Source organism: Elephantulus edwardii, unplaced genomic scaffold (assembly GCF_000299155.1).
Source record: "Elephantulus edwardii isolate Elephantulus edwardi_28Jun2011 unplaced genomic scaffold, EleEdw1.0 scaffold00139, whole genome shotgun sequence".
Taxonomy (NCBI): domain Eukaryota; kingdom Metazoa; phylum Chordata; class Mammalia; order Macroscelidea; family Macroscelididae; genus Elephantulus; species Elephantulus edwardii.
This window is the reverse complement of record NW_006399889.1, coordinates 1391044-1410748: the sequence shown is the minus strand read 5'-3', so window position 1 is coordinate 1410748 and position 19705 is coordinate 1391044. Positions and strand designations below refer to the sequence as shown.

Below are 19705 nucleotides of genomic sequence, written 5' to 3'. Positions count from 1 at the left end.
TGTGCCCGCCAGCCTATATTGGAAGGTCAGGCTTTCTCTTTAAAGTATAAAGCCACATTCTCTGATAACCAGCCAGGCCTTAAGCAAAGAACAGGCGTCATGGAGCCACTCCTTCTGCACATTGTCCTGGAGAGGCAGCACACAGCGCACCTTTCACGGAATACGGTTCACTTTGCTCTCCCTCTCTGTCCCGGTGCAATATGGCCTCTACAACGCAAGCCCCTCTGTGTTCCTAGTGACTGCAGACTACAAAATTAGTGATGAAGATGCCTAACACTTCTTGGCCTCCTTGTATACCACAGAGAGCCTACTCCAAAACTCTTCGACTTTTCCCTGAGAGTTGGACACATGCAATACTTCAGTGTATGTAGCATGAAGCTATTAAGGCAAAATGAGTCCTGGTGCCCCTTGGCCCATTTAAAAGAGAACCAATCACTAGTATCTCTTTTGAGCTTGGAGAACGTATTTCATCTCTCAGCAAATATATAGTCAGTTTATGTTCAAAATAGGGATTTATTATTCACTGAGTTGTTAAGTGCTGTCAAGTCGTAGACTCATAGCGACCCTTTGAACGAAAAACCTGGACACCTATATAACGTTTGTCCTTTCTCCAGGTTCATAGGGTTTCCAGAGGCAAGCTATCATGGCAGTAGATGCCACTCCTACTTCTAAGCTTGTTTTAATCGGGGAGCTCCACCAAACACTGTCCACCATGGGTAACCATTCTCTCATTTGACATGTCAGTGTCACAGTGTTCAGCTTCACAGCAACCATGAGAGAGTTGGACAGTATTCACTGTGGGGGGGAGGGGCATGCCAAATCCTTGGGGATGGAAATAGTTAGTAGTGTCATCTGCCAACCCAGAATAAGTTTGAGCCCACCCAGAAGCACATCAGAAGAAAAGCCTGGCAACCCACTACCAAAATAAATCAGCCATTGAAAACTCTGTGGAGCACCATTCTACTCTAATACCTAGGAGACCACCACAAGTCAGAATGAGATCTTTAACATCTGGTTTTGCTGGTGAGATAAGTGAGAGTTATAACAGTATGCAGTCCACAGGTTCTTTTAATGAAAAAACAGAAGTGATAGTACATGACTTTAGTGGAAAATGAAGCTTAGAATCTTAGGAGCCTTAGTATAGTCATATTTTTTAATAAATAACTTAAAATGTGTGCTATAGTCTGGTAACTCAGTGTGGTAAAGGCAAGCTGAACACTATGTGTCTTTTTTTACATTTTCTCCTTGATGAAAGTAAGTTACTGTTTCTTTAATGGCAAAGGGCTGCCATGGGAGGCAACCTGGAATCACAATCTTTATGACATTGCCAGGAGCAGCCTGGAGTCTAGGGTTTACCGTGTTAATCGTGAGAGGTGCCCTAATGAACACCTGCCTGCATTCCCAAGAGGGGGATCCTGGATAAAGCAAGCTCCCCAGCCGGCTGGCAAAGGCAGCTTGCATTTTAAGACGAGCAATAATTATGTTCTCCTGTCAGCCCTTTCCCACCGGGCAGCATTCGAATGCATGGACAGGAACAACTTTGCTTCCCAGATGTGCATCAGCCCAGAACTTCCCCCAGTGCTGAGAATGGGCTGGATCTCAGCAAAATAAGGAAGAAACTGTGTGGCATAAGTGTATAGTATAAAGGGAGGAGAAACACAACTAGAAAGGTCCAGTTCTGGAAGTATTTCTGGGAACCCTGTTCCCAGCAGCGTGTGTTGGAAGGAGCGGGGTGGGGAGGAGGTGGAGGCAGATAATGAAGGGAGCGGATGTGGCAAGGTGGTGATGGAGGGAGGTTGGGGTAAAAGGACCAGGTGAACTGATACAGAAATTAAGAAGACAGATAAGATAAACCATTTTGTGGGTGTGGATATATAGGTGTCAATGTATACAATATTTACGACTTAAGGGATACCTGGAGGTTAGTGATGAGACTGACACCCCAAGGCCCTCTGGCATCACTGAGTGGATTCCTCCTGATCCCATCTAGCACTCTGCACCCCTTGCACCCAGCCTCCCTTGAGAGAGTAACTAATTTCACCCCATCCCGCCCATTTCCCAGCTGACTGGGCTAACTTGTTGGGTGTCATCGAGTTGACTTGTAATGAATCTATGTGCTAGAATAAACCGGTCCCGTTCAGGATCAGGCAAGGTATCGATTTGTTGTACTCAGTGCCATCATGAGTTAAAGTTGTTTCAATGACACCTAACAGCAACAACATAGGGTTCTAGTCTGTAATTGTTCTAGGAGCCATGGTGATACAGGGCTAAGAATTTAAGTGCTTAATGCAAGCTCTGTGGTTTGGCTTCACCAGCCAAATCCAGGGGGAAAGATCCAGGTGATCTGTGCCTACAAAGGTTTCCCCAGGAAGCCCTAAGCTGCATTGACTTGACACCATGCTCCAACAGTCTTTTACAGGAGCATACCAGCATGTCTTTCTGCTGTGAAGCCTCTGGATAGGTTTGAACCACCAACCTTTTGGTTATCAGTTTACTTAACCATTGCACCATCAGGGATCCAACCATTTACTACTCAGTTCTTTATTCTATCACACTTTGCTCACAGGAAAACTTTATCAGCTGACCACTGTGTGCCGAGCACCCCACTCAGGTCTGTGAATATATGTGAGACGTAATTCCTGCCAAACAAAATTCTATTATATTCAGAAAAAGCACCTGCACACCCCTTCTGACTGCTCTGACTTCTGGGAAGCCTGTTTGTCATCTCCTGGATGTGTCCCATAGAGTTTTCAAAATCATGGCTTTGGAATCAGCTCCCCATTCAAGCCCCTTCTTCGTGTCCTCTGTGACCTTTGAAGTTGTGCCCTTAGACATATCAGGTAAGAGTCCTCCCTTCAGCAGCCCTGGTGGTGCAGTACTTCATCGCTCAGCTGCTGTCCGAAAGTTTACCAGTTGAAATCTTGGCTGTGCTCTGTCCATGAACATTACAGCCTAGGCAACCCTGTAGGGAGCATTGGTGGCCTCGTGGGTTAGGAGTCGCACTGCCAGCTCAGAGATTTAAATTCCCCGCTGCTGTCCCAGGGAAAGATGGGCACTGGCCGCCTGTGCAATTTGCAGCCTTGGAAAACAAGCTGCAGGGTCAGCTGGAGTCAGCTCCAACTCCACAGCACGTAACAGCAGTGACCCGCAACCCTGCAGAGCAGGCATACTCTGCCCCACCCAATTGCAAAGTAAAAATCAGCAGAGTGAGGCCCACTACCAACAACCACAAGCTCCGTGTTCGTCACAGCCGCTGTCTCGTTCTGAAGATGAAATGAGATGGTGCCAGTGAGGCATGTACCAGAAACTGGCAGTGGACACCAGTTGCCATCAAGTCTATTCCAGCTCATGCTGGCCCCGTGTCTGGAGATCCCTCATTCTCCATAGCATTTTCTGTGGCTAATTTTTCTGAAGCGTATCACTTGGATGTTCTCCTGAGGTGTCTCTGGATGGACCCAAACTCCCAGCCTTTTATTTATAGGCTGAGTGCAGAATTGTTTACACCAGACTCTTAAGGAAAATCTTGCCGAAGGTGGTGGTCTGGGAGGTAACGGAGCAGCACCTGGACATGGAAGGGCCTAAGAGGTTCCAATTAGTGTCCGTTTGTGTCCTGGGCTGCTTTTGTCTTCCTTCCTGTGCGAGAGCTTTGCAGCCGTTTCTTCTCAGTTCCCTCCTAAGTGGAATAGTGAAGAGGTCCTGGCCCGGCCACTCAGGTGACTTCCTCTGTCGTGGACAGGTGTCTTGACTGCTCGCCGTGGGTGAGTGGGCAGTCCTCCAGTCCCTGAAATCTCTGGTTTGTGAGAAGTTATTATCTGCCTTCGCTGATTAACTGAATGATTCAGTTACCTAACTCTCTGAGCCTCGGGTCCTTGCACTGTCGAACCGAATCCAACACCAAACCAGTGGTCGGCAGGTTGACTCCAGTTCATGCCAACCCCATGTCTCAGCTGTGTTTTATGGACGTTTCAATGGCTGCCCCCTTTCTGAAGTAGATCTGCAGGCTTTGCTTCCAAGGCACCTCCAGGTGGGTGTCTGCCACCAAACTTTGAGTCAGTTGAAGAAGTGCTTAACATTTAGCACCACCCACAGTTCTTCCCCTGTCACTGGAAGTTGGTTATAGACAGGTTTCCAGTGAGGCTTGATGAGTGACTGTGTATAAATACCAAATGTGTTATCGGGGCAGAGGATACACCATACATACAGCTTTGCTGTGATGTTAGGTTGTCGTCAACTCTTAAGTGGCATGCCCATGACTGGCTTCTGGTTCAGGTGTAGCAAAGTTCTCTTTGGTGAGACTAGCCTTGCACTTGACAGAGGTCCTCTGGTCTCAGCGCTTGGACCTCTCCTGCCTATTCTGAGTGGTCTGGAGCCAGGAAGGGTTGGGGCCCCATTGTTATCCACACAATGGATGTTACTCAGGAGAGTAGCCTGCATTGTCTGAGCCACAGAACACAAGAGTTCACCCAGAGAAGGCAGGAAGGAACTCAGGCTTGCCAGTGAATCAACCAGAGAATCAGGGATGGTCTGCAGAGCAAGGGAGGCGGGGTTGGGGGGGGGGGGTGGTCGCTGCCACAGGGACCTGCTGTCTGCTAAGCAGGATGACCTCATGCCTCTCTCTTCCTCACAGCACCCCCCACCCCGCAGGAATAATGAGCAGTCAATGAGGACTGCTGGGCTTAGAACAGAGCCTCCAGGGTAGAGGTGAGGGCTGCAGACGGCTCCCAGTAGCTCAGAGGAAGCACAATAACAGGAGAGGTTTGGGAGGGGGTGGATAGTGAGTTGGCATCCTACATAGAAAGCTGCCCTGCCTTCCTCACCCACCACCTCTGTGAAGGAAGGGGCAGCCTGACTACATTTTCCTCCCTCTCCCAGGATCCCGCTCACACAGCCATCACTACAACTGCGGGTCCATGCCGGGTATTATTAAAGGACAGGGCTCACCCACAGCTCTACATGGTTCAGGCAGTGTGGCCAGAGCGCCGCACTCCAGGTGGACCATTGGTCGGGCACTGGGCTCTGGAGACAGGCTGTCGTGTGTGTGTGTGGGGGGGGGGCGGTGAGAAGGGAATTAGGAAACCATCAGTGAAGGGGAGCGTGCAGTGAGTGGCCCAGTTCCCCGATACAGCCGAGACATCTACCAAAGCACAGATGGAAGGAATGACAGTTGCTGGGTTTAATGGCATTAATTTGGAAGTGGCAGTTCCCCTGGTTTAGAATCTGGGAGATGTCCAGAAAGGTTGTGGATAACAACAAAGGGGTTGAGGCAGAATCTGTGACTCTGAAATTGAGAAATCTAGTGGCATTTTTCATTAAGCTCTTGACTGCTAAGTGAAAGGTCAATGGTTCAAATCCACTAGGTACTTTCCAGAAGAAAGATGTGGTGTTCAGTGTCCATAAAGATTATACAGGCTGCGAAATCTGATGGGGCAGTTCTGCTTGGTCCTGTAGCATCCCTATGAGTTGGAATCAACTTGATGGCAGTGAATTTTGGTTTTGATTTTATCAGTGACTTAGCCAGTGTAGGCTCGATACAAAGGCCTCTCCCGTGAATGTCTAGAGAGCTTGTTAATGTAGGAAAGAGAGCACATATTAGTGCATCATTGTGAACTGAGATCTCCGTTTATCATTTCTCAACCAAACAGCAGATACTGAGTTTCTTATGATGACAGATAGTAGTAATACCCTGATTCTATGATTCTATGATTGCAGATCGTGAAACTCTGTTTCACATGCAACAGACATGATAATTCTATCATAAGTCGGTTCTGATGTAAGTCGAATACTCTTTTTTTAGCATTTATTTTAGTATTTTTTTATTAGCAACATCCTTGTAAAGTTGTCCCTTGTCTATAAAAGTGACAACATCTTATTTCTTCAGTGTCCTTTGCCTCATTTATTTATAGAAAATAAATGTGATCCAGCGCACTTTGGTGGCCTAGTGGCAAGAAGTTGCACCACAATCCCAGAGATGCATGACTCGAATCTTCCAGATGCTCTACTGGAGAACAAGGGACAATCTCCTCCTGTACCAGTCAGAGCTGATTTGACGGTACACACACACACACACACATTAAAAGAAAAAGAAAATAAATTTGATCCGCTGAACTCAGTAAACATGAAGAATGTGGGAATGGGTCACAGGCTAAAAGTACGCAAACTGAATTCTTCTGGGAATAATGATTTGAATATCCTAAAATCGGTTACCGTTGGGTTTTATTGTCCCCAAATATCTCTCTGCTGCCTGAACTTGGAAAGGTTGATAGTTCCTCCTTCTCCCCTTTCCCTTTTAAACTCTCTCTCTCTCTCTGTGTGTGTGTGTGTGTGTGTGTGTGTGTGTGTGTGTGTGTGTAAATAAAATACCATCTGTTCCTCTTTGCTAATTGCAATAGTCAGATTGTCTTTATCTCGATTCTTCTTGGGTTGATCCTCCTTTGTGCTGGTCCTTGTAGCTCTTTATCTACCCATTCCATTTCTGTTCTTCCCTCACCCACCCTAACCAGTTACTTTCCTGTTGTCAGAGTAGTAGTCTTATGCAGTATTTGTCCTTTTCTCCTCTTCTTAATATTTTTGTTTGTCTGTCATCAATCATATATGTTGCTTCATTCATATTTTTTATACAATCATTCAGGTCCATTGTATTTTATATCATTTAATTGAGATTGGTATATGCCTATTTTCACCCATCTGATTTTTTTGAAAGCCGCTTACCAAGTATTCCCCCCACCCCCAGAGCCCTCTTAGTGGACCCTTTTGCTTAGTACTTGAAGGCTTAGCCATGCCCACCTGCCAGGGACTCCACAGCACTTTACAGCAGTGTCTACGTGTTAAGGTATTGTTCTGATTATTATAATTCAATCTTGTATCTTGGAGAAGGCAAATTGAGAAGGAGACAAATGATTCTGGCACCTTGTATTATATTGGGAATCGCCATCTCCTAACCAAAAAGGTATTAAAAAACAAACAAACCAAAAACCATAAACCCACAACCAAAAACCATCCTTACAGTGTGCTTTGGAAAAACTAGTCTTTAGAAGTGCTATTGAATTCTATTCTACTCTGACACACATGAATCACCATGACTTGGTATCTACTCAGTGGTACTCGGCAGTATATTGCGTCTGTGCACAGTTCCACACTGGAATAGTCTCAACTAGAGCCTCTTAAACCTGGATCCGCCGGCTGAAGGCAGACCAGCAATGAAAGAGAGTCACTGCCTTTCTCCCTAGAGAACATGGCAGATGCCCAGGCTTCAGGTCCATTTAGCCCTGGGAGGGCTGCCCTGTTCTCGCCGAGCTATGAGGAGCTGCACCAAAGAATGCAGTAGCATGGGAAGCCATGTAAAGAGATCTTATTTGACAGATACTAGAATAAATAACATTTTGGAAAGTCAGTGGGGGAACAAATCTGAAAGGAGAAATGCTATTGACTGAACAAATTTCATTGTAGCTTGAGAAAAATTGCTAAATTCAGGGCCTTGTAGGGCAAGGACAGCACCAGTGACCCAGAGAAGACTGTTTCTAAACCAAGACACGCAGGACTTGCTTCACTCCAAGCTGACATTTGGACCCTTGCCCATTTCTCCTGTGATCCTTGATTGGACCACAGGCCGCCTTTCTGGCCTAGCTCCCAGCCTGATCCCTGCAAAGCTCCACAAATGTTTACAGCACCAGTAATTGGCAAATTATAATCAGCAGGATTCCGTAAACATCCCTTCAAAGTCCATAATAGCACAGTGCTTTCTGCTTACCCAGCAACTTGCTCTAAATGAGTTTAAGAAACTTCAGGAACAATGTAGCTCATTAATCACCACTACATCAAGGTGAGATACTGTCTTAGTTAAAAGATCCGGAATTCCGGGGGCTCTTGCCTTTAAACCAGCCACAGTTACCAATGAGGTGATTACCGATTTAGAAGAGGTCGTGCTACTAGGGATATTATAGCTAATGTCAGATGGATCTTGGGAGAAAGCAAAGAATACCAGAAGAATGTCTATCTGTGCTTCATTGACTATGCAAAGGCTTTTGACTGTGTGGATCACTACAAGCTGTGGCTGACTCTAAGAAGAATGGGAATCCCAGAACATTTGATTGTGCTTATGCGAAACCTATACTTAGACCAGGAAGCAGTCGTCAGAACAGAGCAAGGAGACACTACTTGGTTCAAAATCAAGAAGGGGGTCCGTCAGGAAGGTATTCTGTCTCCATACCTTTTCAATCTGTATGCAGAACAGATCATCCGAGACGCTGGGCTATACGAAGAGGAATGTGGAATCCGGATTGGTGGAAGAATCATCAACAACCTGCGTTATGCAGGTGACACAACCCTGCTTGCTGAAACTGAGGAGGACCTGAGGCGCTTGCTGCAGAAGATCAAGGACTATAGCCTCCTATATGGACTGAAGCTAGATGTCAAGAAAAGAAAGATTCTAACCACTGGGCCAATTGGCAGCATCAGCATGGATGGTGAGGAGCTTGAAATAGTTAACAGTTTTAATTTACTTGGCTCCACAGTCAACGCCCTTGGTAACAGCAGCCAGGAAATCAGGAGACGAATTGCATTGGGAAAGTCGGCTGTGAGGGACCTCTCAAGAGTACTGAAGAGCAACGATGTCAGGCTGGAGACTAAGGTGTGCCTGATCCGGGCTATAGTCTTCGCAATTACGTGCTATGCATCAGAGAGTTGAACAGTGTATAGGGATGATAGAAAGAGAATTGATGCCTTTGAGCTATGGTGATGGAGAAGAGTGTTATATATACCATGGACTGCTAGGAGAACAAACAGATTTGTCCTGGAGAGGGTGAAGCCAGAGTGTTCCCTGGAGTCAAGGATTCTGAAGCTTTGTCTGACATATTTTGGGCATGTTGCAAGGAGGGACTAGTCCTTGGAAAGGGACAGCATGCTTGGCAGAGTGGAGGGGAAGCGAAGGAGAGGAAGACCTTTGGTGAGATGGATCAATTCTGTGACTGGAGCGGTGGGAATAAGTGTGTTTGAGATGGCTAGGTTGGCACAGGATAGAACAGCATTTAGAGCTCTTGTACATAGTGTCGCTATGAGTCACAAGCGACTCGATGGCACATAACAACAACAATAGACCCCCTTGGGCAGAATAGAGCTGAACTTTGTAGGATTTCCAAGACTGAGACTTTCTGTGAGCAGAGCAGTGAGCTGAAGTTTCATGATCATCATTGGCAGAGGGATGAGGATCTCTGCCTAGGACAATAATGAGGTCATGTATGAGGACAATGTCCCTGTCTAGGTCATGGATTCATTCCTTGGAAAACATAGAATTAGAACAAGGAGAGTTAATTAGGTAATTTGTGTAGGCGTGCTCTGGTGGTCTACTGTAAGAAGCTGCACTGCAATCCCAAAGGCACACAGTTTGAAACCACGAACTCCTTTGCAGGAGAAAGATGAGCAGTCTCCTTCCATGTGATTAACTGCCTCTGAAAACCTGCCAGGGTCAGCTAAGGGTCAGTTCCAATTCAACAGTACACAACCACAGAGCAACCTTAATGAGCCTTGGTAATGCGATGGTTAAGTGCTCAGATACTAACCGAAAGGTTGGCAGTCCAGATCTTCCCAGTGTTTATGAAGGAGAAAGAGCTGATGTTCTACTCCTATAAAGATTATAGCCTAGAAAACCCTGTAGGGCTCTTTTACCCCCTATAATGCAAGGGGCTGCTATGGATCGAAATTGGCTGCATCCACATAACCACAGCAACAAATAGTATATTTTCACACCTCCATCTTTGTCATATAAACCCAAACTCTCTGTTCTTGAGTCCTTTCAGCTCATAGTCGCCATATAGGATACAGTAGAGTTGCCCATATGATTTTCAAGACTGTAATCTGCAGCAGTAGGCTTGAGTGTTTCAAAGATTGTGAAGATGGCACAGGATAGGACGGGGTTCAGTTCTGCTATTCACAGGGTCACTGAACAACAACAATCCTTTAAGGAGGCACACTGAGACATCTTTCTCCCAAGGAGTGATTAGAGGGTTCTAACCACCAGCATTGTCCTTACCCACTGTGCCACCAGGGCCCACACATTGCCATATAAATGACCCACAAACTTAAAACTTGTTCACCAGCATTGCATTTTACACATGCATGTACACAGCGTCCTTTCCTAAACTACTTTCCCCCTCTCCTCTACGTGATTTCCCCCCCTTCCACTAACCTCCCTCATTCTGGAAAACTAGTGCTATGTTTAATCATTTTATGTGTGAAATACATTTAGTCATAGTACAGATATGAGCACTGGGAATAATTCCTTCTCTTCTCAAGTAAGTCATATCTCCATGATCTGTCTCATTCAGATGTTGACTTTAGAGTTTCATTCTCAAAGATAATTACCTGAGAGAAGCCTTACTTCTATCAGTTATGACTTGGAACGGGATGATTTGCACAGTCCTGGAGAATTCTTAACAAGGTGCTTCATACTCATACCTCATTTTACAAAACCAGGTTGACTCAGCTTTCACACCGATGGCCCTTCTCTGCCCCCTAACCCCTATTCATTAGACTTGGGGGGGGGGATATTCTGAGGCCAAAACATCAGACACTGAGGTTACGTTCATGAATTTAAACACAGTCTTAAAAAAATCCCCCATCAACAAACGAATGGATAGAGAAGCTGTGGTATATTCACACAATGGAATACTATGCTGCATTGAAAAACAAGGAACTCATGCAATATTATTCAAAATGGGTGACCCTGGAGGACATTATGCTGAATGAAATATCTCAGTCACAAAAGGACAAATACTGCATAGTGGCACTATTGTAAAACAAGACTGACATCGGGGTTGGGGAGGGAGACTAAGAAATATGGGATAAATAATGTATTCTGCTTTGAAATAAATGAAGGAGAAATCTGTTTAAAGGGGATATGTGATTAGGTACTATTGGCATGGCAGGAGTCCAGAACGAAGGCTGCATAGTGGAGTGGACCAGGGGAGAGGGATTGTAAAACAATGAAAGAATTTTTCCTTTAATTTTCAAAGAGAAGAGTGTACTGGGACAGCGGGGGAAGTGGAGGGTAGGGAGAAAAGTGCAATAATGAATGAATGGCAATCCAAAGTCTCTGTAAATTTTCATTAAAATTAATAATAAAAAAAGAAAAATAATCCAAGAATAGTAGTGTAAGTAAAAAATGTTCTGAGCAATAGCAAGGATCCTGGAAATACTTCACAGTGATGAGTTAATTTTCTAAGCCTTAGTCTCCTTATCTGTAAATCCAGGGATCATAAATAATTCATCTTACTCTCACTCTTACTGCCATTGCATTAGAACCAACCTATAGCTGACCCTCTGGTGGTTATTAAGAAGCTGTAAATTGCATGAGAGGAGATGGCCCATCTTTTTCTCTCGGAGCCACTGGCGAATTCAAACCAACAGAGAGGCACCACCTTAGAAACCCACTGGAGGGTCAGCCGTGAGTGAGTTGAGTTTTCTTTTGTAAGGGATGGTGCTCATTTGAACAGGTAAATCCAGGTACCTTGCAGCTTAAAAGCCAGCCACACTGTCTTCCCTCCAGCCCTTCCAGATACAGCCTGCATATTAAATTCTTTGCCATTGGACAGCCAGCTGCATTCTGGGCCCGGTGGTGCCTGGCAGCAAAGCCCGAAGCAGCCTGAAGCAAACACAGCACCAGCTGAAACTCTCAGTGCCCCTCATCTTACATTCCACTCCATAATTGATCACTGCCACTCAGAGGTGCCCTTTCACTCTGTGACTGGCTACCCTCCTGCATCCCCCTAGGGCACAATCTCAGCCTTTAACAAAGGAGGGTCTGATGTGAGGTCTTGAATTCCCTGTTGGTTTACTCAGATTGCTTTTTCAGTTTCAAAATTTAGCATGAATGGAAGCATAAAATATTAGCTGTGTTGATGTATCAAGATGGGTCCTCCTGTTGATTTACTGCTGCTGGGGAGGAAACTCTGCCTAGCTCCTCACCCACTCCTGTCAGCTCGGGCCATTTCCTATGCTAAATTGATGGTAATTGACGCCCAGAGGCCGCCACCCCATGAGCTCAGGAGGGAGGCAGCAAATGAAGGAACATCTGCTTTAGATTTGTAAGAGGAACACCAGCTCATACTCTGTGCTCCTCAAGAATCTAAGGGCCTTCAAGGCAGGTGGTAGATGGTGCTCACTTTTGTGCCTCCTGCAGTATTTAGTTAGTGTCCTGCAAGTATGAAGACCAAATTACGCCCAAACACTGCCACTGAGTTCATTTTGCCTCCTAGTAGTCCTCCACTGGGTTGCCAAGGCTATAAATCATTGGAGGATGCTGTCCGTCCAGTGGTAGATTATTCATATGCCCAGTTATAATACTATAAGAACTTAACAGCCATTGAGCTGCTTGTAGTGACCCTCCTTCAAGTTTCCAAGGTTGTAAATCATACAAGGATGAGATTGTGTATCTTTCTCATGTGGAGCCTATGGTAAATTTGAAATGCCAAAGACACATTCTTAGAGTTATCAGCACAGTGCCTCAAAATTGTTGTTAGGTGCTGTTGAGTCAAGTGCAACTCATAGTGTCCATATGAACGTCCTATCTTGTGCCATGTTCACCATCTCTGATACACTTAAGCCCATTGCTGCAGTCATTGTCAGTCCATGCCCTTGGAGGTCTTCCTGTCTTGCACTGACCCCTCTACCTTTTCAAGTATGATACTCCTTTCCAAGGAATAGTCTGCCCTGACAACATGTCCCAAGTATGAGAGATGAAGCTTCTCCATCCTTGCCCTAATGAGCACTCTGTCAGCACTTTTTCTAAGACATATCTGTTCATTCTTTTGGCAGTCCATGAGACAGCAAATACGCTTCTCTAACATTACAACTCAAAGCCACTGATTCTTCTTCTATTATCACTATTCATTGTCCAGCTCTCAGATGCATGGCAAGTGACTGAAAAGACCGTGGCCTGAATCAGGCACACCTTAGTCTTCAAAGTGAGATCATTGCTCTTTGGTTTGTTGAGGAGTTCCCTGGCGGTGGACTTGCCCAAAACAACAGATCTCCTGATCTCCTGACTACTAGTAGTAACCCAAAGGCTGCACATCTCTCTTGCAGTTTGATTCCATCAGCAGCTCCCCAAGAGAAAGATGGGCAGTCTCCTCCTGAACTATTTACAGCCTCTGGGAATTGATTGTGGATTCAAGTAATATGAAATCATGGACAGTTTCAAGCCTTTCTCCATCTATCATGATTTTTCTTAATATTAGGCAAGTATTACAAGCGAAAAGTGAAATGAAAATCAAAATAGCACATAACTCTTGATTCAGATCTCTCAAACTCCAATTCCTTGCCGTTGAGTCAGAACCCACCCAGGAGGAAATTGCGCATCTTTCTCCTGGGTAGCTGCTGGGGGATTTGGATTGCGAGAGAGGTGCGGGCTTTGGGTTAGCAGGACAGTTCCCTACGGACTCACCAGAACTCTCAGATTCTTGATGAGCATGCTTTATCCAGTCTGTCTTATAGAATACTATAAGGCTAAATCAACTGTGCAACATACAATAACAGTGCGCTCTCCTAACAGGAAAATGGACAGAAATAATTAAAATTGTATCCAAAAAGACAGAAAATAATGTACATGCACACACACAACACACACACACACATTGTATCTTCTGGAATCTTCGTTTGTCCGCTGAGTGTGGAATGTGCGATAAGTCTGCTGAAATGGAGCAGACGTCTGAGAGTAAAGGCACCCAATGTGCATGTACATTTCCTAGAAGCTGGTTTAGAAAAAAGGAACCCTTGTTGTGCAGTGTGTTTTGTGTTGTGCTGCTAACCAAAAAGGTTGATTATTCAACTCCATGAGCTTCCCCATAGGAGAAAGATGGGCAGTCTCTTCCTCCAAAGATTTACAGTCATGGAAGCCCAGTGGGTGATCACCATAAGTCGAAATGAATTACACAACAGTGGATTCTTTTTCGTTTATTCTCTCCAAGCACCCTATTTCTATTCACCTTCCTTTCCCACTTTCCACCTCAGTGACCTTTTGTTGTCTGGTCATTTGAACAAGAGTTGTTGCCGGTGAGTTGTTGCCAACCCATAGCTGACTCTCCAGCAGGTTTTCAGAGCCAGTACATCACACAGGAGGTGACTGAGCATCAGTGGATTCAAACCATGTGCCTTTGGGTTGGCAGCACAGCTTCTGTCCACTAAGCCACCAAATCTCCCTGTCTAACTATGATTAGCCCTTTTCTTGACTGATTTCTCTGCTATGTATTCAGTGTCTACTCCTTTGGGTGATTATAACAATTATTTGCATTGACATACTTGAGCTTCGAGACATGTTAATAAAAAATTTAAATAAACTTGAAATTGCCTGTGTTAGAAAAAGTAGTCTCTTGTCACTTACTCTTTTCCTTTTTGTCCATTTTATTCTCTCCCTAGCCCAAGCTTTTGGCCAAGGAGCTTCTTGACCTGGTGGCGTCTCACTTCAACCTGAAGGAAAAGGAATACTTTGGAATCGCATTCACAGATGAGACGTAAGTGTTTTGAGGCCCCTCAGAACCTGCTGGCATGATTTACAGCCAAAGGAATTGAGGCCACATGGGTCCTGGGGTATGGGGTCAGCCTAAGTCTGTCATCTGCATTTCAAAGGCCTTGGTACCATGCCTGGACTAGCCAAAGGATACAATTAGGGTCATCTTAGTATTCTGAAATTATTAGGTAAAGTAGTTCTTCTAATCAAGCCTGTTCAAACTCAGAACTGAAATGTTTATTTTTTTTTTTAAGTAGATTTGTTTGGGTTAAATGAAAACTTCTGGAAATTAAACATTCCCTTCCAGTGTTCAAATAACAATAACAGGAAGTGAATTGGATAGGATGATAAGTGCAGAATGAGAAGTATCTGTGTCATTTCCCTGTCTAAGCTGAAATAGAGAATATGAAAATAAAAAACTTAACATCACTCATCAGATCAAAAGTACATTTGCTTTTCAGAAATAGTCTTTCTATTTGGTTCTGTAAAGCGGTGTTTTACAGGATGAGTAAGGAATATCTTTGTAAAAGTTTTCATTTTCTTCTTAACGTACTATTATCAAGAGTGCAGCGGATACCTGCCCAGGTTTTAGATAAGAAAGAGCTGTTCTCAGCAAATGTTTCCTCATCCTCTGTCCTTCTATGAGTGTGTTTATAAACATGCACACATTTTTTTCTCTCTCTAATTTTTGTAATTACAGAGATGACTTCCTAAGACACTAATAAATTAGGGTTGGCCGATTGAATGAGTAACACAGCACAGGGAACTTTGGCTCAGCGATCAGATGGCCCCCCAACCCCACTGAGGCAGCATAAGCTCGGAAACAAGAGTGGACTCACTGGCCAGTAGGTGAAGTGACCACTTATAATTAGATAAATCACATTTAGCTTTGGGAGCTGAAAACTGAAGAATGACCATATCATTTATTATTCAAATTGGACATCATTATTATCCAAAGTGAATGAGAGAGTTGTAAATGCGGACTGTCTTGAAAACGGAAATGCGTATTTATCATCTACCTAAGTGAGGAGCTCTGGTGGCTTAGTGGTATAGAGTTGTGTCGCCAGTTCAAAAGGCACACGGTTCAAATCCACCAGCTGCTCCATTGGAGATAGAAGGACAGTCTCCTCCCATACGGTTTACTGCCTCTGAAAATCTGCTACAGGCTCAGATATAAGTCAGTTCTGACTGAACAACAACTATTGAAGTGAAGGAGCCCTGTTAGTACAATGGTTAAGCAGTCAATGGTCCTAACCCTCAGCAACTCTACAAGAGAAAAGACCTGGTGATTGGCTTCTGTAAAGATTATAGCTCACAGACTCCTTTTGGGTAGTTCTCAGTCACGTGGGTTTGATTATGAGTTGGAATTGAATTGACAGCACCCAGTAACAGCATGTACCCAGTAACAGCAAGCACAAGTTACATTTCAGGCAGTAGTGTTATCCTGGGAGCAAGCAGCAGGGGCAAATCCACATCATTCTCCAGAAAGTCAGAAGGAGCTAGGTGGGTCATAGCCTGAAACCTGCTGAGAACTGAATGGGAAGGAAGCAGGCTGTGGGGGTCCCTGGTCTGGGAAGTAGAGGGTCTGCAGGTAGACCCAGGAAGCCCAACTGAATGCCTGTGGCTGTGGAAGGGCTGGTAATTTTTAAGAAGATATATATTAAAACTAGTGCACATGGAGAACAACTTTCACAAATGCCAATGTTTTCTGCCCTTTCTCCAGAGAATTTGTGTTTACCTTCAAAATTGCTGTTCCTCATTTTTTTACTAATTAAAAAAGGAAAATATAAGTTTCAATTAATCACATTCCCATTGTTCACATTTCCCAAGTAAGATTACCCTTCTACAAAATCCTGTGAACTTTAGATGAGTCCCAATTAAACCTCCCTTTTGAATAAACATAAATCAGAGAATGAGAATGTTGTCCTGGGCCAAACAGGAAAAAGTAAGCTTGACCAGTGTTTCAGATCACCACCATAATAGCACTGGCCAGAAAGAATCTGCGGTAAGGTAGAAGGACATACTGCCCCTGGGAGGAACAGAAGCCTCAGCTCAGAGGGAGGAGTGGGCGTGCACACAGCCAAGATCAGATTTCTAATTAGGTGGATTCTCTTACTGCTGCTCTCATCTCAAAAGCTCATTGCTGTCGAATCAGAACTGACTCATAGCTGAGCCTCTAACAACAGGTTTTCAGGGCTGGAAATCACATGCAAGGAGATTGCTCATCTTTCTCCCTCAGAACTGCTGGTAGATTCAGACCAGCAGAGAGGCCCAGCCTGTGGGTTAGAAGCGTGAGTCCCTACTGTCTACACCGCCAGGGCTCCCTGGGTGGTTGCTAGTTCCCCATGAAGTTGTCGCACCTCATGGCAAGCCCAGGCACAACTGGAGGAAATGCTACCTTGTCTCGTGCCATGCCATAACTGGCTTCTGACTAGACCGGTGTGGCCCATGGGGTTTTCATTGGCTGATTTTCAGGTGTAAATCACCAGCCTTTCTTCCTAGTCTGTCTGATTTCAGAGGCTCCGTTGAAACCTATTCAGCTTAACAGCAACACACTGCCACACAGACAGATGCATGAAATGGAGAGACTGGAAACCAAACAAACCCTCACCTTCCTCATGGAAAGCGAGAATTCTTCAATTAAACTAGTGTCTCTTGCTCTGGATCTTAGCTGTAGTAATTTTGTGTGGTTAAGGGGGGTATGGAGAGGGGGAGAGAGAGAGAGGTAGAGAGAGACTGAGGGAGGGAGAAAGAGGGGGCAGGGAGGGAGGCAGAGAGAGGGTCAGGTTTGACAGCTTGAGTCTCATCCCTTGGTGGTGGCTGCTGCACAGGGGGGCTCTGTGGGGATGAGGAACAGGATATGAGCCGTTCTTCCAGCACGGTCCAGAGAAAATGTCCACCAGGATAACCTTCACTGGATTCTGGGTGGGAGGTTTCTTCAGCAATTGTAGGGGTGGTGGGAAGCCAGCAAGGGCACAGTGACAAAGCACTAGAGCTGGCAGACAGCGTCTGAGAAGAACTGGCAGATGTGTCTGACTCATGGTGGGCAAATGCATTGCCAGGAGCACAGAGGAACTGGGCGGGGGGCGGGGGGTCTCCAAGGAAATAGAGACAGAAACAAAGGGGAAGACAGGGATGCCTGCCACTCAGGACACACCCATTAGGGTCTGACAGCACCTGCGCCATCAGACACTCGATGAGGGCTTTTTTTGTTCGCCTGAACTTTTCACCTTTTCTTAATAGGAAAAGGCACAACAAAAGCTGCAACCACAAAACAATAGCTGCTGTGGATGTGACTTGGTCCCTGGTGGTGGTCACGATTCAGTAAGCTCCAGCATTGTCCCACCAGACCTCTCCACTGGACACTAATGTGAGGTCTTGTTGTTGTATACTGTTGAGTCAGAAATGACCCATAGCTGACCCTCTGGCAGGTTTTCAGAGGCAGCTAATCACACAGGAGACTGCCCATCCTTCTCCTGGAGAGCAGCTGGTGGCCTCGGAGCACATGCCTCTGGGATTGCAGTGCAGCTTCTTGCCGCTAGGCCACCAGAGCTGAGGTCTTACTAGCCATGTTTTCAAATGTGCATGTTGCTGTGAGATGAAGGAGCCCGGACAAAGCACTTGACAGCTAATCTAGAGGATAGAGGATCAAACCCACCCAGCCCTTCTACAGGCAATCTTCCTCCATAAAGGTGATAGCCAAGAACACCTTCAGGGGCACTTCTCCATCACATGGAGCCTCTCTGAATTGTAACAAACTCTCCAGCATCCAATAGCAATGATAGTGAGATAGCACGTGCTCTCGCTTGCTCTCTCTCACTGTGTGTGTGTGTGTGTGTGTGTGTGTGTGTGTGTGTGTGTGTGTGGTGTTTGGAAAGAGAGGGGGGGAGAGAGAGAGAGAGAATGAGAAAGAGGAAGAGAGTAGCTGTTATTGTTAGGTGCTGTCGAGTCGTGTATGATGCCTATGAACAGCAGACCTGAGCCCTGTCCTATATACCCTGTGCCATCCTTACAGACTCTGACACATGCAAGCCCGTTGCTGCAGTTAAGGTGTCAATCCACCAGGTTGAGAATCTTCCTCTCCTTCTCTGTCCTACCACCTTTCCAAGTGGAATATCCCTTTTCAAGGAAGAGCCACTCTTAGCAATGTGCCCAAAGCATGGGAGATGAAGCTTTATCATGTTTGCCTCCGAGGAGAGGGAGATTATTTATGCTGGTGCCACACTGTATGTTTTATAATAAAATGCAGAAGTTTCATCCTTCACTACAGCCTACGATACACCCATGTAACCTATCTCCTGATACAAATCAAACAAGATTAACACTTGGAAAGTACTTCTAAACGGTAAAATACTGACCAAGTCTGAGATAGCATTACCAGTAGCACTATTATTACTAATGGTAGAACTGACTTCGGCTTATATACTGTCATTGATTCTTTCAATATTAACTGCTGTTGATGAGGTTTCCTGAAATGTGAACGGGCCTGGAGAAGATATATATAAAGCAGAATACAGACAGGAAATTGGAAATTTCTCTAAGTTTCTCTCACCTCATAAATTTTATCCACTAATAAAATGTCTTAGTCCACAATGCAAGACTTTCTCCTTCAGAATATTTACTGTTGTTTGTTAGCTAGTCAACAGTTTTACAGCATGAATGCTAAATCTACCTTCTCTCTTTTCTAATTTTTTATTTCTTGGCTTTGCATTTTAAAAATTTTTTTATTAGCTTATTTACAATTCAAATACAAATTTGAATAAATTATTTCAATTTCCCTTACCCCCCCATCAAATTGTACAACACAATGATTAGCTCCCGCTTCCCCCTGCACATCCACATCCCTCTCACCTTCCTAGATGCTTACACTCATTCTACAATAACAGTTTTATGCAATGTTTATCCTTTTGGGACTGAGTTAGTTCACTTAGCACAATTTTCTCCAGTCCCTCCCACGTTAGGTAGTAATTTGCAAAGTTATTGCTCCTGCATAGTATTCCATTGTGTGAATGTACCAACATTTCTCTGTCCATTGGATGGTGAATAATACTGCTATGAACTCAACCACAGCTTCTGCAAATGTTAACATCTTATAAATCATGTTGTATTTCTCAAAATGAAAAAAATGTATACCAATATTATAATATTAAATAAATTACAGGTGAGCTCTTGCCTAGTGGCAAGAAGCTGCACTGCAATCCCATAGGC

General features: G+C 44.8%; 1 protein-coding gene across 2 annotated transcripts in view; it reads left to right on the top strand.

Moving 5' to 3' along the window:
- FRMD4A (FERM domain containing 4A) overlaps positions 1-19705 on the top strand; it is an 852768-nt gene that overhangs the window by 631457 nt on the left and 201606 nt on the right. For both annotated transcript variants that reach the window (XM_006894277.1, XM_006894278.1), the window contains one exon: positions 14407-14501. In XM_006894277.1, coding sequence (XP_006894339.1) covers positions 14407-14501 — 95 coding nt within the window. The remainder of the gene's footprint in view (positions 1-14406; positions 14502-19705) is intronic.